Here is a 19,742-nt window from a genome sequence, read left to right on the forward strand (position 1 = left end):
GTCGACACTGCCGTGAGGTCGGCGGCTGCGAGACAACCACCTGCAGCGCTACTGTAACGCTGATCTCCTCAGTCTGCCCGCTGGTCTCCCCGCAGCTCCCTCCCGCCCCCTCCTCCTCTGGGTCCCTCATCTCAATTCGACTTTTTAAAAGTCGAATTTAGATGAGATTGAATAGGGGTTGTCGGATCCATTCCGACAAATGCATGTCGGAATGGATCCGACCCTAATTGAATATACCCCAATGTTTGGTCAATTTTTTATCAATTTTGTGTTTAAGGGTCTAAATCACACATTTACCAACATTTTTGACATTGTTTAAAAAAAAAAAAAAAAATCATCTATTAGTAAATGTGGAATTTAGGGGGACATGTACTAAGCAGTGATAAAAGTGGATTAGTGAGCCAGTGGAGAAGTTGCCCGTGGCAACCAATCAGCTGCTCCATACAATTGTATAGTATGCAAATTAGAAATATTACATCAATGCTCATTGGTTGCCATGGGCAACTTCTCTACTGGCTCACTTCTCCACTTTTATCACTGCTTAGTACATGTCCCCCTTAGATCCTGAAATACAAAATCGACCAAACATTGACCCAGATTGATTCTTAGTAAATATACTCCTAAATACCACATTTACTGACAGATGATGTAGACCCTGAAACACAAAATCCATCAAAATTCGACCAAAAATTGATCAATATCAGCAATTAGTAAATATACCTCCTAAAGAGCTAAAAAAACAAAAAAACACATGACCACCAAGAATGATTTTTATAGTGGAGGAATTCAGAAGACAATATTAGCTGAACTTTTCTACTTATGTAATTGTCTTCAATATGACTGTGAAATCCCTTGGTTCTGTTAGTTACAGACGCGTTCTCATACACCTAGCCTCAATATGCCATATAGCACAAAGGGGCAGATTTATTAAGCCTGGTGAAGTGATAAAGTGAAAGGTGATAACGCACCAGACAGTCAGCTCCTGTCATTTTTCAAACCCAGCCTGTAACATGGAAGTTAGGAGCTGATTGGCTGGTGCAATATCACCTTCCACTTTATCACACTTCACCAGGCTTAATAAATCTGCCCCAAAGTGCCTAGCACAACTGAGCCGCTCCGAGAGCTGAGCGTCTTTTTCTTGAAAATTATGCATCTAATTCGTATCACAGACGCATCACACTAATGTGTGAGGTTTTTTTTAAGAAGTGGAGATACAGGTTGAGTCTCCCTTATCCAAAATGCTTGGGACCGGAAGAATTTTGGATATGGGATTTTTCCGTATTTTGGAATAATTGCATACCATAATGAGATATCATGGTGATGGGACCCAAGTATAAGCACAGAATGCATTTATGTTACATATATACCTTATACACACAGCCTGAAGGTCATTTTAGCCAATATTTTTAATAACTTTGTGCATTAAATAAAGTGTGTGTACATTCACACAATTCATTTATGTTTCATATACACCTTATACACACAGCCTGAAGGTCATTTAATACAATATTTTTAATAACTTTGTGTATTAAACAAAGTTTGTGTACATTGAGCCATCAGAAAACAAAGGTTTCACTATTTCAATCTCACTCAAAAAAGTCCGTATTTCGGAATATTCCGTATTTCGGAATATTTGGATATGGGATACTCAACCTGTATAGCAAGTAGCAACCAATCAGATCCTACCTATCATCTTCCAGAAGCAGCTAGATAAATGTTAAGTGGAATCTGATTAGTTGCTGTGGGCAACATCTCCAGTTAAAAAAAAAAAAATCACACCTTAGTTAATATACCCCAAAGTATACTACAGATGCAGTGCTGAGACTTTAACCACACAGGAATTATTATAAACTCGTATTAAGGAGAACATGTACTAAGCAGTGACAAAAGTGGAGTAGTGAGCCAGTGGAGAAGTTGCCGACAGCAACCAATCCGCTGCTCCATACAATTGTATAGTATGCAAATTAGAAATGTTAAGTCAATGCTAATTGGTTGCCGTGGGCAACTCAACTTTTATCACTGCTTAGTACATGTTCCCCAAAGTCACAGATTCAGGCTCAGTCACACAGATGTACAAATGTTCACATCAAATTGATCAGTGCAGTCTAGCAAAGTAGTTTTGTTGGTTCCGGTTGATTTATTTGTGTGAATAAGACGCTAGGCGCGGCCAGGTCATCCAAGAACAAGCGCATTGAGAGGGGCTTTTTCCAGTGATTGAAGCCATAGTGTATGAGGACACATCTGTAAGTGGAGAGGAGGCTCTTGTGGGAAACCGATTTAGTAATGTTCTTCTTTAAGTTAATACATTTTTTTTAGAACATCAAACCTTCAAAACAGTCACAGTGTTTATCCATGTTAAATATACAGAATGCAACAAAGATAACATATTTTAAGTGTAAAAATTGAAAATGTACACAGAAAAAAATTAAGTTCAAAATTAAACTGCTGTTTCAATATATGCTTGAACAAAGTAACATTTAATGTATGTATTTTTTTAAATAACAGATGTTTAGGGGCATAGGGGCAGGAGTAGATACTTACTGTGCTTTTTGCTTTGTTGTTTTTTAAAAGGTTACCTAGTACCAAAAAAAATAAAAAATTCAAGTTTAAAAAATACATTAACAGAAAATGATAAGCATATTTATGTCAAAAGTAGAACTATATACGTATGTTCCTAAAAGACATACAGAGTAAAGGTGCATACACACACTGGGCGTCTTTGCCCGGCCTGTATGCACAGCTATGATGGCCGACACCTCTTGGCTGAATATCGCTCAGTGCATACACACTGAGTGCTTTCCCCCCCCCGCCCAGCGATGTCAGCAGGGGTTAACGGCTTTCCATAGCAGGACGCTATGGAAAGCTGTTCACCCCGCCGTTCATCTACTGGTAATACAAGCATATGAACGGCTGCCGCCGGCGATGAAGCGGGAGCGCACATCAGCGCTCATCGCCGGGGCATACATACTGGGCGGTTTTGATCTGAAAGCAGCTCAAAACAGCAAAAGTGAGCTGCTTTCAGTTCAAAATCGCCTTTAAAGTGTGCATTCTCCATTGCATGTATACAAATATTATACTGCTAGTATTTCCTAATATATATAACGTGATCCTCTTTCTCTTAAACATAAAAACAACTTTCAGGAGTAAATTTACTAAGGTGGGAGTTTCTTAGAACTGGTGATGTTGCCCATGGAAGCCAATTAGATTATATCTATTATCTTCTAGGAGCAGCTACATAAATGTTAAGTAGAATCTGATTGGTTGCCATGAGCAACATCCCAGTTCTAAATAAAACTCCCACCTTAGTAAATTTACCACTCATTGGCCCTCATTCCGAGTTGTTCGCTCGCTAGCTGCTTTTAGCAGCATTGCACACGCTAAGCCACCGCCCTCTGGGAGTGTATCTTAGCTTAGCAGAAGTGCGAACGAAAGATTCGCAGAATTGCGAATATAAATTTCTTAGCAGTTTCTGAGTAGCTCGAGACTTACTCACTCCTACACTGCGATCAGTTCAGTCAGTTTCGTTCCTGGTTTGAGGTCACAAACACACCCAGCGTTCGCCCAGACACTACCGCGTTTTTCCCAGAAATGCCAGCGTTTTTTCGTACACGCCCAGAAAACGGCAAGTTTCCGCCCAGAAACACCCACTTCCTGTCAATCAGACTACGATCACCAGAACGATGAAAAATCCTCGTTATGCCGTGAGTAAAATACCTAACTTTTGTGTAAAAGAACTAAGCGCATGCGCTCTGCGAACCTTGCGCATGCGCAGTAAGCGACTAATCGCAATATAGCGAAAATCGGCAATGAGCGAACAACTCGGAATGATCCCCATTGTGCACTACCACAATTGGTTAGTCCACTTTTAAACTAGAGCTTCATCATGAAGTCAAAATAACATTCAAAGCAACTTTGAGAACAGGTTATTGAAACATCAATCAGTGGAAGGATAAGGACATATCAGACTTTTAAATATTCCCTGGATCACTGACAAGCCAACTTACACTTACAACAATACACATACAGTATAAGAACTACCAAGGAATCAAAAGGAAAAATGTCTTCATATAGGGCGGGCACTTATGGGATTTCCTGAGTCTGATAGTGAATTGCAAGTTTATGTATAGCATATGCCTAAAATGTAACTTTAATTACACAAAATAATATCATGTAACCACTGAAAGCAATGTTTTGGTGCAATATTATAAGCAATTCCTAAAGTAAAAATGAATAACTATACAAATAAATAAATAAATAAAGTATATTCTCCATTTAAAATGTAGCTTGTTGTGGAACCTATATTCGGGGTTCAAAAAAAGCACACTAATGGGCAAAACCATGTTCACTGCAGGTGGGCCAGATGTATCATATGCAGAGAGATTTAGATTTGGGTGGGTTATATTGTTTCGGTGCATGATAAATACTGACTGCTTTTTTTTTTTACACTGCAATTTAAATTTCAGATTTAGATTTCACTTTGAACACACCTCACCCAAATCAAAATCTTTTTGCATCTGCCCCACCTGCAGAGCAACATAATTTTGCCCATTAGGGTACTTTTTTGGTTTGCTAACATACCTCAATATTCACAAAAATATTGTCTTTCAATGTAAGCACTACTGACAGTCAATAATATAGATTTGGCAAATCGGCAGTCCCGCACCAATCTATTGCAAACTTCTTTGCAGATAAAATATCCACCATCCGGGCTGGAATCTCCACAGTGCCATCAAAGGAGTGCCAAACTACAACTCCTGCCAATATAAGCCACCTGCCTTCATGGACCAGCTTTAACCCAGTGGATGTAAAGGACATTGCTGAAATTGCTCGGATTTTGCGTCCCACCACCTGTGATCTGGACCCTGCCTCAATCAAGCTTCTAATAGGTTGTATGGATATAATTCGTCCTGTATTTGCAAAAATTGTTCAATGCTCTTTGCAGAGAGGCATTTTTCCTGGACCCCTAAAGGAAGCAATTGTTAGACCTCTTCTTAAAAAACCTAATTTAGATCCCGACTGCATGACCAACTACAGACCGGTATATAAAAACCTTCCTTTTCTAGGAAAGGTTATTGTGAAAATGGTTGCAAATCAACTGGAAACCCTCCTGACAACCCATGATATCTTATGATCCATTCCAATCAGGATTCAGGAGAAGACATAGCACTGAAACAGCTCTGGTGTGTGTGTTAAATGATCTTCTGATGGCAAGAGACAGAGGTGACTGTTCAATATTAATCCTTCTGGATCTCTCTGCAGCATTTGATACCGTGGACTATGGGCTTCTGATTGAGCGACTGATACATTTTTGTGGACTGGATGGCACAGTCCTTAGCTGGTTCAAATCATTTCTCACAGGCAGGTCACAGAGAGTATCGTCTGGAGTATACTCATCACCATCAGTGCCATTGCCATGTGGTATCCACAAGGTTCTAAACTATCCCACATGCTTTTTGCAGTATACGTGCTCCCGCTGGGTGAAATAATCAGGCGCCATGGCCTGGTCTACGACTGCTATGCAGATGATACACAACTGTACTTGTCCTTTGTTCCGGGCACTGATAACCCAATAACAACCCTAAATGGCTGTCTAGCTGAACTCCAGGAGTGGATGAGTGCCAGTTGGCTGCAACTGAACCCAGATAAAACAGAGGTCCTTATGATAGGACAGCAACATAAAAGGACAAGACTGCAGCATACCCAACCAACTGGATTTACACTCGGGGATTCAAAATTACAAACCACTGATCGTGTGCGGAATCTTGGCGTTGTCCTGGATGGTGGCTTGACACTTAAACATCAGATATCAGCCACAATCAAATCCTCATTCTTTCACCTGAGGAACATAGCCAGAATCAAGCACTTAATTCCCTCAGATGATCTGCCAAAAGTCATCCATGCATTTGTATAATCTAGATTAGACTAGACTACTGTAATGCCCTCTACCTTGGTCTCCCAGCAAAAGAATTGCACCGCTTACAGCTGGTGCAAAACACAGCTGCCAGGCTGTTAACCGACCAGCCCCGTTCCAGCCACATAACACCCATCCTCTACTTCCTTCACTGGCTGCCTGTAAAATGGCGAATCATCTTCAAGATTGGCTTACTGAGTTTCAAAGCACTACATGACCAGGGACCAAGGTACCTGAAGCAGCTTCTGATCCCATACTGCCCCACTCGATTACTGTGATCTGTAGATGAAGGACTTTTAGCAGTTCCTAGAATCTCCCGTAATTCATCTGGGGGTCTAGCTTTTAGTCATGCGGCTCCGACTCTATGGAACTCACTTCCCCGCACAGTGCGAGAGGCCCCAACTATAGAATCCTTCAAAAGTAGACTCAAGACTTTCCTGTTTACTCAAGCATTTCTATAATGTCCCTTTAGTATCTACATGCTCCTGTATTTTATGAAAAGCTTTTCTGTACTTCATTATTTTCGGGTATGGGTCGTTAGGTCGACCCAACTTAGGTCGACAGACATTAGGTCGACAGGTGTTTTTGGTGTGGTTTTCTTCGGAAAGTGATGGGGAACCCCAATTAGTGCACCGTGTTCGCTCGCCATGCTTCGGGCAAGGTGCCTTGCTTCGCTCGGCACAGGTTACCATTCCAATCGTAGTCCGCGTGGATCGTTAAGTATGGGAAAAAAAAAAAAAAATTGAAACACTCATTTCGACCTTTTGACCTGTCGACCTAATGACCATGTCGACCCAATGCATGTCAACCTTCAGTGGTCGACCTAATGACCGTATCCCTTATTTTCTGTACTATATTATGCTATGTATCTATTAAGCGCCTTGAGTCCTATTGGAGAAAGAGCGCTATATAAATAAAATTATTATTATTTTTTTTTTATTATTATTGATATAGGATTGCAATCTCTGCATTTAGTACAGACACAAATCAGTAAAATATAATTCATCATCTCCGGGATCAGTATTATTTTTGCACATGCGTAAGTAGCTGTGACTCCCAATCTGCGCATGTGCAAAAATAATATCAATCCCGCAGATGATTAAAGAAACAGTTCACATTAAGGGGTCCATTCATGAAGCAGTAAAAAGTGTGGAGAAGTGAATCAGTGGAGAAGTTGCCCATGACAACCAATCAGCTGCTCTTTATAATTTTATAATATGCAAATTATAAATGTTACATCAAAGCTGATTGGTCGCCATGGGCAGCTTCTCCACCGTCTCACTTCAACACTTTTCACTGCTTCATGAATAGACCCCATACAAAGAGGAGGAAGAGATACCAGGGACCCAGGAGTCTATCTACTAAGACTTGGAAGGAGAGAGAGAGATGGAGAGAGAGAGGGGGAGAGAGAGAGAAGGGGGGGGGGGGGAGAGAGAGAGAGAGAGAGAGAGAGAGAGAGAGAGAGAGAGAGAGAGAGAAGGGGGGGGGAGAGAGAGCGCGAGAGAGAGAGTACCAGCCAATCAGTTCCTTATACCCCTTCACGCTAGCATAAAAATCCCAGGGTTTTGCACATGAACGCACCATGGATTTCCGCGTGTGAAAGGAAATGACCTGGGACAACCTTGCTCACTACCATGGTCGTGCTAAGATCCGGAAATTTGCAGCCTTGCTAGACACAGCAAATTCCCGAGGTACAGTACATGTCTTGAAAGGATATAACGGCCAACATGTAACATATAGGCTGTGTTTGAAACATGAATTAGCAACTCCATGGCTTAGTACATAGACCCCTGGCACTATAAAGATGGGTACACACTGGACTGACAGGCATTCATTCCGACATTGAAACAAATGTCCTGGTGAGGGGATTGCTCAGACACATCAGAATGAGTTTAGTGAAGGATGGAATGATCGCGTTCTGTCCCTCATTAGCATAAACAAGGTCGCTAGCCATATCGCTAGGTTTGATGTGCAGCCCATCAAACCTAGCATCCGGCGCTAGCGGCCGCTGGAGAGCGCATTCACCCTTACACATTGTAACAAAGGCGCCGAGCCCGTGATGGCGCCGGAGAGGGGTAAGGGGGAGGGGCGGCAGGTGGCCCGCGGGCCAGCGGCACGATGGAAAGGAGGGGCGGGCAGGTGTGCCCGTCCCCTCTTTCACACCTACAGGCGCTGGTAGCCTGTAGGAGGAGAGGGGGCCGGCCGGATAGCGGGCGGGTTAAATAGGAAGGCGGGGGGGAGGAGGCGGCCACTGAGAAAGGTGAGCACAGAGAGTGCGGTCGGCAGCAGCAGCAACAGCAGCGCGACGAACAAACGGTTGCAGCGGCGGCCAGCGAGGAGAGGATCCACGGAGGGCGCCAGCAGCCGCCGATCAGGAGGAAGAGGTCACTCGCGGGTGAGCGCAGCTCGGCAAGTACGAGCAAGAAGCGGCAGCAGGGGGGGACGGAGAGAAGTCGGGCACAGGTCGCAGAAGCAACTTCCGGTCACTTCCGGTCGCGAGGCGGCTCCGGAGGCTGGGTGCAGCGCGGGGGGGCTGGAAAAAGGGTCGCATTTCGTCGGACCAGGTCACCAGCGAGATCAGCACCGCAGGGCAGCTGCACAAGCCACATTGTATCCCCTGCAGAAGGAAAGAAGAATGGAAGGGCAATCAGAGAGGGGGGTCAGAAGAAGGAGCATACCCCACAGGTTCAGGGAGGAGACCGAGGACAGTGCAGGGTTACACTTTAACCCTGCAGGGAGGGAAGGAGCACGTAATCAGCAGCAGCACAGGGATAATGAGGCAGGAGCTCCCCCTGGTGGCAGGAAAGGAGGAGGACGGCCGCATGTGCGGAAGAGAAGAAAAAGCAGCTCCAATCCAGCAGCCAGGGCTGCGAAGAGGAAGAAGCAGCCGGCAGCAGTGATCACCAGCGAGCAGCAATACGGGGTGAGTGACCTGCCGCCTATTTACGAAGATATCCCCGCGGCAGCGGAGTCAGATGGACCTGACTCCGGGGGGGAGGGCCGGAAGGGTTGGGGCAAAGTTTTGAGCAGCGCCAATCCCACTTCACCCGCCACACAACCGCAAACCCCAGCCCGTAGATGGGAGAAAGGAGAGGGCGGGCCATCATCAAGCGGCCGGGATGCGTGGGTACAGGAGGCTTCCACCCAGCTGTTCAAGGAGATGTCACAGCTTCCGGCGGCGGGGCAGCCGGGCAGGGGGAGGCATGACAACGGACACCGTCACAGCAAGGAGAGGCATTACAACGGGCATGGAAGCAGGGAGTCATCTTACGGCCGGAGATCACCGCGTTACCATTCGCCACCGCCCAGCCCTCGGCATCAGCACAGCCTACATTTCACAGCACGCAGGTCATCACCGGTCAGGGGTTACAGCCGACACGCATCACCGCCGGAGGCATACATCACATCACGGCACGGCTGTCGAGGGTGCAGCTGCAGCAGGGGAGAAGACAGGCAGGAACAGCGTTATCAGTCGACGGGAGGAGGGCAGCGATCAGTGCAGCACAGCAGCCAGCACGGCACACCGACAAGACAAGGCGACAGGGAGGCAGTGCACAGGAACTTGCAAGTCTTCACCACGCCAGCAAGATCAACGCACGGGAGCAATACGGCGGTCCACGGTACCATCACGCCACGGGAACGGCAGAGGGCATACACGCAGCGGCCAGGAGGTGCGGAATTCCAGCGCGGAGAGGGCGTCATGGGCTACGCTACGGCCGGCGATGCCCCAGCAGTCAACACGGTCCAAGTGGCCACCACACCGAAGGCAGCATCCGGCGCGATGACCAGCGCGGACGGTCCAGCGAGGGAATCCTCACACGGGACGGGTGAGACCAATGTCGATATGAACAGTTTGTGTAATGTTATGGTGTCCCCAGATATATCGCAGAATGTTGGTAACGTTATGTTTAAGTTCACGGGGGTGGTCGGTAAGGGCGGAGCAGGTCAGGCGAGGGAGCAGGGGGATAGCGCAACGGATTCAGACGAGGACGAATCATGTAGAGTGTTGAGGGAGCAGCTAAAGTTAGCTAGAGCGACATGTAAGAAAAGGAAGGGGCTTACGCCGGGGACAGATGCGGTTAGGGAACGGATGGGGCAGGTGCAGCAGGAAACGGCTAAGAAATTTTTGCAGACAGGATCCGCAGTGGGTTGCGAGTTTAGCGCAGTGGCAGGCCACTTGCCAAAACAAATCAGAAAGGAGATAGAAAAAGGGGGTTTTGTCGATATATGTTCATTGACAGAGAAGGGCTTGAGCGACAAGGAAAAGGCAAAACCGAAAGGGGGTACACAAGTCAATAGCTACAAGACTATTGAGAACTGGCTGAGCGGAATGTTCGCCTACTCCGGCTGTTACATAGAAGCGTACCCCGAGGTAGCGATGAGCATGCTAAAATATACAGATTTTATATACTCTGTGTACAAGGAACAAGGGGGATCAGTCTGGCTGAGGTACGATGAGAGTTTTAGAGCGAAGGCAGAGGGCGGTAAGCCCATCGACTTCGGAGTTAGGGACCTCGACGCGTGGCTCAAGGCATTAGCAAGCGGTATAGCGGAGAAGGCGGCACCAGCACAAGCAGCCGGGGCAGGGAGGCCTAGCACGCAGAAACATGACCTCAAATGCTGGGCGTTTAACGAATCTCAGTGCACCCGCGCGCAGTGCAAATTCAGGCACGCATGTTCCTTTTGCAACGCAAGTCATGCAGCAAAGGATTGCTATAGGAAGAGAGCAAATCACCCAAGAAAACTACCCGCGGCAGCAGGGGCTGGGAAAAGCGTTTAGCCCAGTGAATTTAAGCAGGATCCTGGGGTGGCTAGCCAGGTATCCCAAGCAGCAGGAAGCCAAATTGCTGCGGGACGGTTTTAGGGAGGGCTTTAGGATACCAATAATAAGAGAGGTCCCGCCCACAGAAAAAATAAGAAACCTGAAATCCGTCAAGGAGCAACCGGGGGTGGTACGGGAGAAGATCGCAAAGGAGCTAGAGTTAGGTAGAATGGCGGGGCCATTTGCAGCCCCACCATTACAGGATTTGATAGTGTCACCTTTGGGACTGGTCCCAAAAAAGGCACCGGGGAAGTTCAGGCTCATTCAGCACCTGTCTTACCCCGAGGGAGGGTCAGTAAACGACGCACTGGACAAAGAGCAATGTTCAGTGCAGTATCAATCCTTTGACCAGGCGGTCAAGATGGTGAGAGCACAAGGGAAAGGAGCTCTCATGGCAAAGCTAGACATCGAGTCGGCCTTCAGACTGCTTCCATTGCACCCAGAGAGCTTCAGGTTGATGGGTCTAAGTTTTGACGGGGTTTTCTTTGTGGACAAATGCCTGCCAATGGGGTGCGCCATTTCATGCGCTTTCTTCGAGGCATTTAGTTCGTTCCTGCAATGGTGTTTGCAGGAACGCGCTGGGGCAAGGGCCATAGCGCATTATCTAGACGATTTCTTGGTGGCGGGCCCACCAGAGTCGGAGCAGTGCAGCCACCTTTTACGAGAGCTACAGGGTATGCTGGAAGAGTTCAGCGTACCCATCGCGGCGGAGAAAACCGAAGGCCCGACGGAGGTTATATCCTATTTGGGCATAGAAATTGACACGGTTAGGCAGGAGTGCAGACTACCAACAGAGAAGGTGGTAAAGTTGGTCAGGGAAGTGAGCGACTGCGCAAAGGCCAAGAAGGTCACGCTGGGGCAGTTGCAGTCTTTGCTGGGGAGCCTAAATTTCGCTTGCAGGGTGATTCCAATGGGCAGAATCTTCAAGAGGAGGCTGGAACAAGCCACAGCAGGCAGGGCATCAAAGCACCACTTCATACGCATCACCAGGGAGCTTAGGGAGGACCTGCGGGTGTGGGAGGAGTTCCTCTTACAGTTTAACGGGGTGCAAATATGGCCCAAGGAAGTAGCACCAAACCGTGCGCTGCAGTTATTCACAGACGCAGCAGGAGCTACGGGGTTTGGGGCATACTTGCAGGGCGAATGGTGCGCCCAGCGATGGCCACCAGAATGGGAGACCGCGGGGATCACCAAGAACTTAGCGGCATTGGAGTTGTTCCCAATAGTCGTGGCAGTCGACATATGGGGTAAAGTGCTGGCAAACAGGCAGATCCAATTCTGGTGCGACAACATGGGGGTGGTGCAAGCCGTGAACAACCAGCGGGCATCATCGCCGCCGGTGGTCAGGTTGCTCAGGAGGTTGGTGGCAGCATGTTTGCACCACAACATAACATTCAGAGCTAGACACGTGCCAGGGGAGAAGAACGTAATAGCGGACGCATTGTCCAGGCAGAAATGGGAAGTTTTTAGGACCGCAGCGCCGGGAGCAAGCGAAGTAGGTTTAACATGCCCCTCCTATCTCTGGCAGATAGTCGATCAGAACTAGACAACTTGGTGGAGCGGTCCCTGGCACCAAAGACCTGGAAGGCCTACAAGGCCGCATGGAGAAGATGGCGGCAGTTCCAGGGGGAGGGGGAGATTGAAGCCAAGCCTCCGCAGCAACAATTGTTGGCGTTCTTGGACAAACTCAGAAGGGAGCAGACGTCCAGGGCAGGAGCAAACACGATACTAGCAGGGGTATCCTTTTTCCAGAAACTGGCAGGCGAAAGGGACGAGACGAAGAGTTTCGTAGTACGCACGATAATGAAGGGTTGGGCAAGGGCGGAGGTCAAGAAACCAGACGCTAGGGAACCAATCACAATCGAAAGGCTGAGGAAACTGATAGAAGCGGTCCCAAGCGTCTGCCGCGACCAGAGTGAGGCAAGGTTGTTTACAACGGCTTTTATTATGGCTTTTAGGGGGGCATTCAGGGTTAGCGAGTTGGTAGCGCAGTCCAAAACAGCAAGGGAAACAGGGCTGCAGTGCAGTAGCGTTACCGTAGCGGAGGACACAGTACTGTGTAAAATACGCAGATCAAAGACAGACCAGAACGGAAAGGGAAAATGGGTGCAGCTACGCAGGCACGACGACGCTGCGGTCTGCCCGGTAAGGGCGGTCGAAGCATTTAGGGTAACAAGGCCGGCAGGAGGAGGGAATTTTCTGGTACACAAGGACGGGGCGGCGCTCACTAGGTACCAGTTTGCAGCGGTGTTGAAGAGATGTGTAGGAGCACTTGGCTGGCAGGCAGAGAGGTTCGGGACACACTCGTTTAGAATAGGGGCGGCCACGTCAGCCGCTAACGAAGGGTGCGCGATCGAAGAGATCAAAGCATTAGGCAGGTGGGGGTCCAACAGCTACAGGCGCTACATTAGACCCCTCAACGACGAAACAGAAAACATCTAACGATCATGTCCCCCCCCCCCCCCCTCTCCCACACAGCCCCATCCGCAAGAAAAAAGGAGGCGAGGCGGATATGGATCGTCGGTCACTCATACGTTCACTGGGCGGCAGCACGGGCCGCCGGGAGGCCGTATGGAAAGCAGTTGGGGCTAGCGGAGAAAGAGGGGACGGTATGCTGGTTTGGGCAGAGAGGGATGAGGTGGCACGGCTTGAGGGGCACCCTGTTATCCGGGGAAGAGGCGACAAGCAGCCCCGATACCATAGTATTACACCTGGGGGGCAACGATTTGGGCGACATGAAATCCCTAGACTTGATCAGGACAATACAGGACGATCTAGCATGGGTAAGCGAGCGATGGCCGGGCGTAGAGCTAATATGGTCTAACATCATTCCCAGGCTAGCTTGGCGCGGAGCTCGGAAAGGGGCAGGAGTGGAGAGGGCTAGGAAAAGGGTCAACGCGGCCGTGGGCAAATGCGTGGCAGCACTAGGGGGACAGGTCATACGGCATAAGGACATCAGTCAAAAGATCGGGGGCATGTATAGGAGCGACGGGGTCCATTTGTCGGACATTGGGATTGACCTTTTTAATAATGCGCTTCAGGAAGCACTGGAGGCCGGGGGTCAGTAGCTGGTTGCAGGGTGGGGGCTTCGGGTCTCGGGGGAGGGGGGCAGCCGAGATCCTCGTGTGGCGGGAAGAAGCGGTGCGCAAGGCATGGCGAACGGGGGGAGCCAGCCGAGGTTGGCAGATTCACCCTCGGTGAACGGGCGCATGCTCGGCTCCAGCTTTGGACGGTTGGGCCAGGGAGCTGCGTGCCAGGTGAGCGTGATATGCGCCAGGAGGGCTGGTTCCCCAGGGGCGTTGCCGCGGTGCCTACAGGGTAGGCAGGGCACGCCCCCAGGAAATCAGGAGGGGTCAGGGACCCATGGGCGCCTTGCCCACCACTTCTATCCGTGCCCCGCAACCTTGTAAGGTAACATGTAAGGTAATGGAAATAAACTGTGGCCAGTAATTCGATCCAAAGGAAATGTGTCAGACTCTTTATTTCAAGGGGAGCTTATTAGCTTATGTGAGCGGTAACAAAGGGGGCCGCCGTAGGTCGACCTCTCCCCCTTACTGAGCGGCGTAGGTGATTTGCCGCTATGAAACAGCAATTGACCCAACATTGCTCCAGTGTGTACCAGCTTATGAAAGAAAGATCACCAACGGCATCAGGATTTCAGAATCGTACATCAAGTCTCCAGCATCACACTGGATTGCACAAAGATGGATCAAGTAATGATGACCCAAACAAATGGGTGTAATAAATTCCAAGAATAAGATGGACCAAGGACTGTCTACAAATACTATTCTGTAGGTTTAAGAAAACACTTCAAGGAACTGAAATAAGAAACACAACAAATTGTAAAATAATAAGCATGGACACCCCATCATTTATGGCAGACAGCTGTGTATAAGAGACAACCAACAGACAACCAACCACTGGCTCTCCTGATGTTGTGAACTACAAATCCCAGCATGGCCAGACACAAACCCTTCTATCCGTCTACACTCCTATAACATACAGGGATGTCAGTGTATGCTTGGAATTGCAGTTCCACAGCATCTGGATATTAGCAGGCAGCCCATCCGATCCCTGTACAGGAGGAGAGAGTGGTACATTGACTGTCCTAACTGACCGCACACAGCGGATACACAGCACTGTACAGTACTGACAGTATGAGCATATGGACGGTATGCACTAACTACAGGGGCGGCAGGCAGTAACTCTGTACCTCGGCTCTCGGTGCTTAGTGCCCGGCTCATGGCGAATGCTTGTCTCCGTATCACAGCCCATAGCCGGGGCGCTGCTCTCACTAACATGCCGGTACAGCGCCGCCGCGGCCTATACACACTGCCATACACACACTGCCAGCAGCAGCACACTACGTAACCGGGGCCGGCATTCTGCTAAACAACTCCCCCAGCAGCAGGTCACACCCAGCGGGGAGGAGACTGTTACTAGCACCGCTGACTGACAGCTGCATGCACACACAACCTTCTGTGCTAGCTACCGTAGCTAGATCGATCGATCGGTAGATTAGATTATTATAATTACACCATTGCTGTACCTTCAAATGGGGGGGTTTATATTGTAATTACTGGATCGTAATAATAATAATAATAATAATGATTCTTATAAGAATTCGTTACATTGTGTAGCCCGGACTAGTGAACTTCATTATAAATAAATGTGTTACTGTATTTTATTATTAATTACCCTATGGAAAAAAATGATGTCAAACTGATTATTATTATTATTATTATTATTATTATGACCATTTTTAGCTTTAATCATTTATGACCACTTGTCCATTTAAATGCACATTGTGACAAGTACACCCGCCCCCAGCACTCCTTGTCCGGTGTTAGTGAACGTTGGTGTTATGCCAGCTACTAACAATAAAAATAGGATTTTAATAACCTACCATTAAATCCTTTTCTCATAGTCCGTAGAGGATGCTGGGGTCCATTTTAGTACCATGGGGTATAGACGGTTCCGCAGGAGCCTTCGGCACTATGACTTTTTAACAGTGTGAACTGGCTCCTCCCTCTATGCTCCTCCTCCAGACCTCAGTATAGGAACTGTGCCCAAGGAGACGTACATTTTCGAGAGAGGAATTACTAATAAACTTGTGGCGAGATTCACACCAGCTCACACCATACACAAAAAACATGTTGGCTAACATGGCCTTTAACATAACTCATGCCAACCAGCATGTATAACGCAACAGCAACAGCTGTCAACATCTAACACATGTGTGCAAAAAGATAAACGTAATCAGCAGGAAAAAATTAGCACTGGGCGGGCGCCCAGCATCCTCTACGGACTACGAGAAAAGGATTTACCGGTAGGTTATTAAAATCCTATTTTCTCTTGCGTCCTAGAGGATGCTGGGGTCCATTTTAGTACCATGGGGATGTACCAAAGCTCCCAGTACGGGCGGGAAAGTGCTAATGTTCCTGCAGAACTGACTGACCAAATTTTAGGTCGTCAGCAGCCAAGGTGTCAAACTTATAAAACTTAGCAAACGTGTTTGCACCTGACCAAGTAGCAGCTCGGCAGATTTGCAAAGCCGAGACACCCCGGGCAGCCGCCCAGGACGAACCCACTTTCCTAGTAGAGTGGGCTTTTACCGAAGTCGGTAACGGCAATCCTGCCGTGTAATGAGCATGCTGAATGGTACCCCTGATCCAGCGCGCAATAGTCTGCTTAGGAGCAGGACCCCCAATCTTGTTAGGGTCATAGAGGACAAAGATTCTGTTTTCCTTATCCTAGCCGTTCTTGCAACATAAATCCTCAATGCTCTGACGACATCCACGGACTTTGAGACGGCTGAGGTGTCAGAAGCCACTGGCACCACCACAGGTTGGTTGATATGAAAAGAAGAAACAACCTTCGGAAGAAAGTGCTGACGTGTTCTCAGTTCAGCCCTATCTTCATGAAATATTAAGTAAGGACGCTTGTCTGAGAGAGCTCCTAACTCAGACACTCCTCTGTCTGAGGCCAAGGCCAACAGCATGACCACTTTCCAAGTGAGAACCTTCAACTCTACCTCTTGTAGAGGCTCAGACCAGTCCGATTTAAGGAACTGCAACACCACATTAAGATCCCATGGCGCCGCAGGAGGCACAAAGGAAGGTTGGATGCGCAGAACCCCCTTCACGAACGTCTGGACCTCAGGAAGAGAAGCCAATTGTTTCTGAAAGAAAACTGACAAGGCCGAAATCAGAACCTTGATAGATCCTAATCTCAATCCAGCATCCACACCCGCCTGTAGAAATAGGAGAAGTCGTCCTAATTGAAACTCCACCGCAGGAGACTTCTTGGATTCACACCAAGATACATATTTTCTCCAAATACGATGGTAATGTTTGGACGTTACCCCTTTCCTGGCCAGAATAACCGTGGGAATGACTTCATTGGGAATTCCCTTACGGGCTAGGATCTGGCGCTCAACAGCCATGCCGTCAAATGCAGCCGCGGTAAGTCCTGATAAACTAACGGCCCCTGCTGAAGCAGGTCCTCGCGAAGAGGAAGAGGCTGAGGATCTTCCAGTAATAACTCTTGAAGATCTGGATACCAAGCCCTCCTTGGCCAGTCTGGAGCAATGAGTATTGCTCGAACTCTTGTTCTTCTGATGATCTTGAGAACTTCTGGAATAAGTGGAAGTGGAGGGAACAGATACACCGACTGAAACACCCACTGGGTCCCCAGTGCATCTATCGTTATTGCTTGTGGGTCTCTCGACCTGGAACAATATTTCTGAAGCTTCTTGTTGAGGCGTGATGCCATCATATCCACTTGAGGAACGCCCCAACGACTTGCCACCTCCGCAAAGACTTGTGGGTGGAGGCCCCATTCTCCTGGATGGAGATCGTGTCTGCTGAGGAAGTCTGCTTCCCAGTTGTCCACTCCTAGAATGAAAATTGCAGACAGAGCTTTTGCATGTCTTTCTGCGCAGAGGAGTATCTTTGTCACCTCTGCCATTGCCGCTCTGCTTTTTGTTCTGCCTTGACGGTTTATGTAAGCTACTGCAGTTACATTGTCTGACTGGATCTGTATGGGACGACCTTGAAGAAGGTGTGCCGCTTGATGAAGACTGTTGTACACAGCTCTCAACTCCAGAATGTTTATGTGAAGGCGAGTTTCTTGACTTGACCACCTTCCTTGGAAGCTTTTGCCTTGTGTGACTGCTCCCCATCCTCGGAGACTTGCATCCGTGGTCACAAGGATCCAGGCCTAAATCCCGAACCTGCATCCCTCCAGGAGGTGGGACATTTGTAGCCACCACAGAAGCGAAATTCTGGCTTTTACTGACAAGATTATCTTTTGATGCATGTGGAGATGCGACCCAGACCACTTGCCCAGTAGGTCCCACTGGAAGACCCTGGCATGGAATCGGCCTTTTCCACCGGTAGAAATACTCTCTGTACCTCGGTGTCCAGTATCATTTCCAAAAATTATAACCTCATCGTCGGTTCCAACTGAGATTTTGGAAAGTTGATGATCCTGAAGTACCGTCAGGAATAACGCTATGTTTTGGATAAGCTTGTCCCTGGATCTCGCTTTTATAAGGAGATCGTCCAAGTATGGAATTATGTTGACTCCTTGTTTGCGAAGGAGAACCATCATCTCCGCCATCACCTTGGTGAATATTCTCGGAGCCGTGGAGAGCCCGAACGGTAATGTCTGGAATTGGTAGTGGCAATCCTGAACTACAAACCTCAGGTATGCTTGATGTGGTGGGTAAATGGGGACATGCAAGTAAGCATCCGTCATGTCCACTGACACCAGAAATTCCTTTTCTTCCAAGCTGGAAATCACCGCTCTCAAGGATTCCATCTTGAATTTGAATCTTTTCAAATAAAGATTCAGAGATTTTAGGTTTAAAATCGGTCTGGCCGAGCCAACCGGCTTCGGTACCACAAACAGGCTTGAATAAATACCTTGATTCCTTTGTTCGTCAGGAACTAAGGCACTTACTTTGTCTTGACATAATTTGTGTATTGCGTTCAGGACATTTGTGCTGTCTTAAGCAGAAACTGGCAAGGTTGATTTGAAAAATCGGCATGGGGAAGGTCTTGAAATTCCAACTTGTAACCTTGGGATATTATCTGTAAAATCCAAGGATCCAGGTCTGAGCGAAACCAGACCTGGCTGAAAAATAGTAGCCATGCCCCCACCCGATCGCACTCCCGCAGAGCAGCCCCAGCGTCATGCTGTGGCTTTTGCAGAAGTAGTTGCTGACTTCTGCTCCTGGGAGCCTGAGGGTGTTGTATGTTATCTACCTTTTCCTCTCCTTTTTTCCTGTGAAAAAAGGGGTACTTTTAGCCTTTTTGTACTTGTTGGGCCAAAAGGACTGCATAGTATGAGAATGATATACTTTTTTAGCCGGTGCAGCTGCCGACAGCAGAAATGCTGATTTGCCAGATGTAGTAGTTGATATAATGGCATCTAGTGTCTCTCCAAAGAGGGCCTCACCATCGTAGGGGAGCGCCTCAATATTTCTTTTGGATTCTGCGTCAGCATTCCATTGGCGTATCCAGAGTGCCCTGCGGGCTGAAATCGCCATAGTAGAGGCCCTTGAGCCCAGTAAGCCTACGTCCTTCATAGCCTCAACCAAGTAACCTGCAGAATCTTTGATATGACCTAGAATTTGCAGCATGTCATCTTTATCGACCGTGTCAATATTAACAATCAAGTTATCTGCCCACTTTTTGACTGCGTTACCTACCCACGCAGAAGCAATTGTGGGCCTGAGCAACGTACCCGTAGCAACATAGATGGACTTTAAAGTCGTCTCTAATTTGCAGTCAGCAGGTTCTTTTAATGAAGCTGACCCTGGGGCAGGTAAAATGATTTTCTTTGACAACCTAGAAACTGATGTGTCTATCATTGGGGGTGACTCCAACTTACACCTATCCACTTCAGGGAAAGGGTAGGCTACCCGCAATCTTTTAGGGATAGCAAATTTATTTTCCGGGTTAGCCCAGGAGTCCTCAAAAAATGTATTTAAGTCCTTAGACG

The 19,742-nt window shown here is 47.9% G+C and overlaps 1 protein-coding gene across 1 annotated transcript in view; it reads right to left on the reverse strand.

The window, feature by feature from the left end:
• TK2 (thymidine kinase 2) overlaps positions 1-15,152 on the reverse strand; it is a 138,782-nt gene extending 123,630 nt beyond the window's left edge. The window contains exons 1-2 of the mRNA XM_063945406.1: positions 14,947-15,152; positions 2,542-2,576 (exon numbers count right to left, since the gene is read on the reverse strand). Of these exons, the coding sequence (XP_063801476.1) occupies positions 2,542-2,576; positions 14,947-15,034 (123 nt within the window). The 5' untranslated portion in view covers positions 15,035-15,152. The remainder of the gene's footprint in view (positions 1-2,541; positions 2,577-14,946) is intronic.
• Positions 15,153-19,742: the final 4,590 nt, after the last annotated feature.

Source organism: Pseudophryne corroboree, chromosome 11 (genome assembly GCF_028390025.1).
Source record: "Pseudophryne corroboree isolate aPseCor3 chromosome 11, aPseCor3.hap2, whole genome shotgun sequence".
NCBI lineage: Eukaryota > Metazoa > Chordata > Amphibia > Anura > Myobatrachidae > Pseudophryne > Pseudophryne corroboree.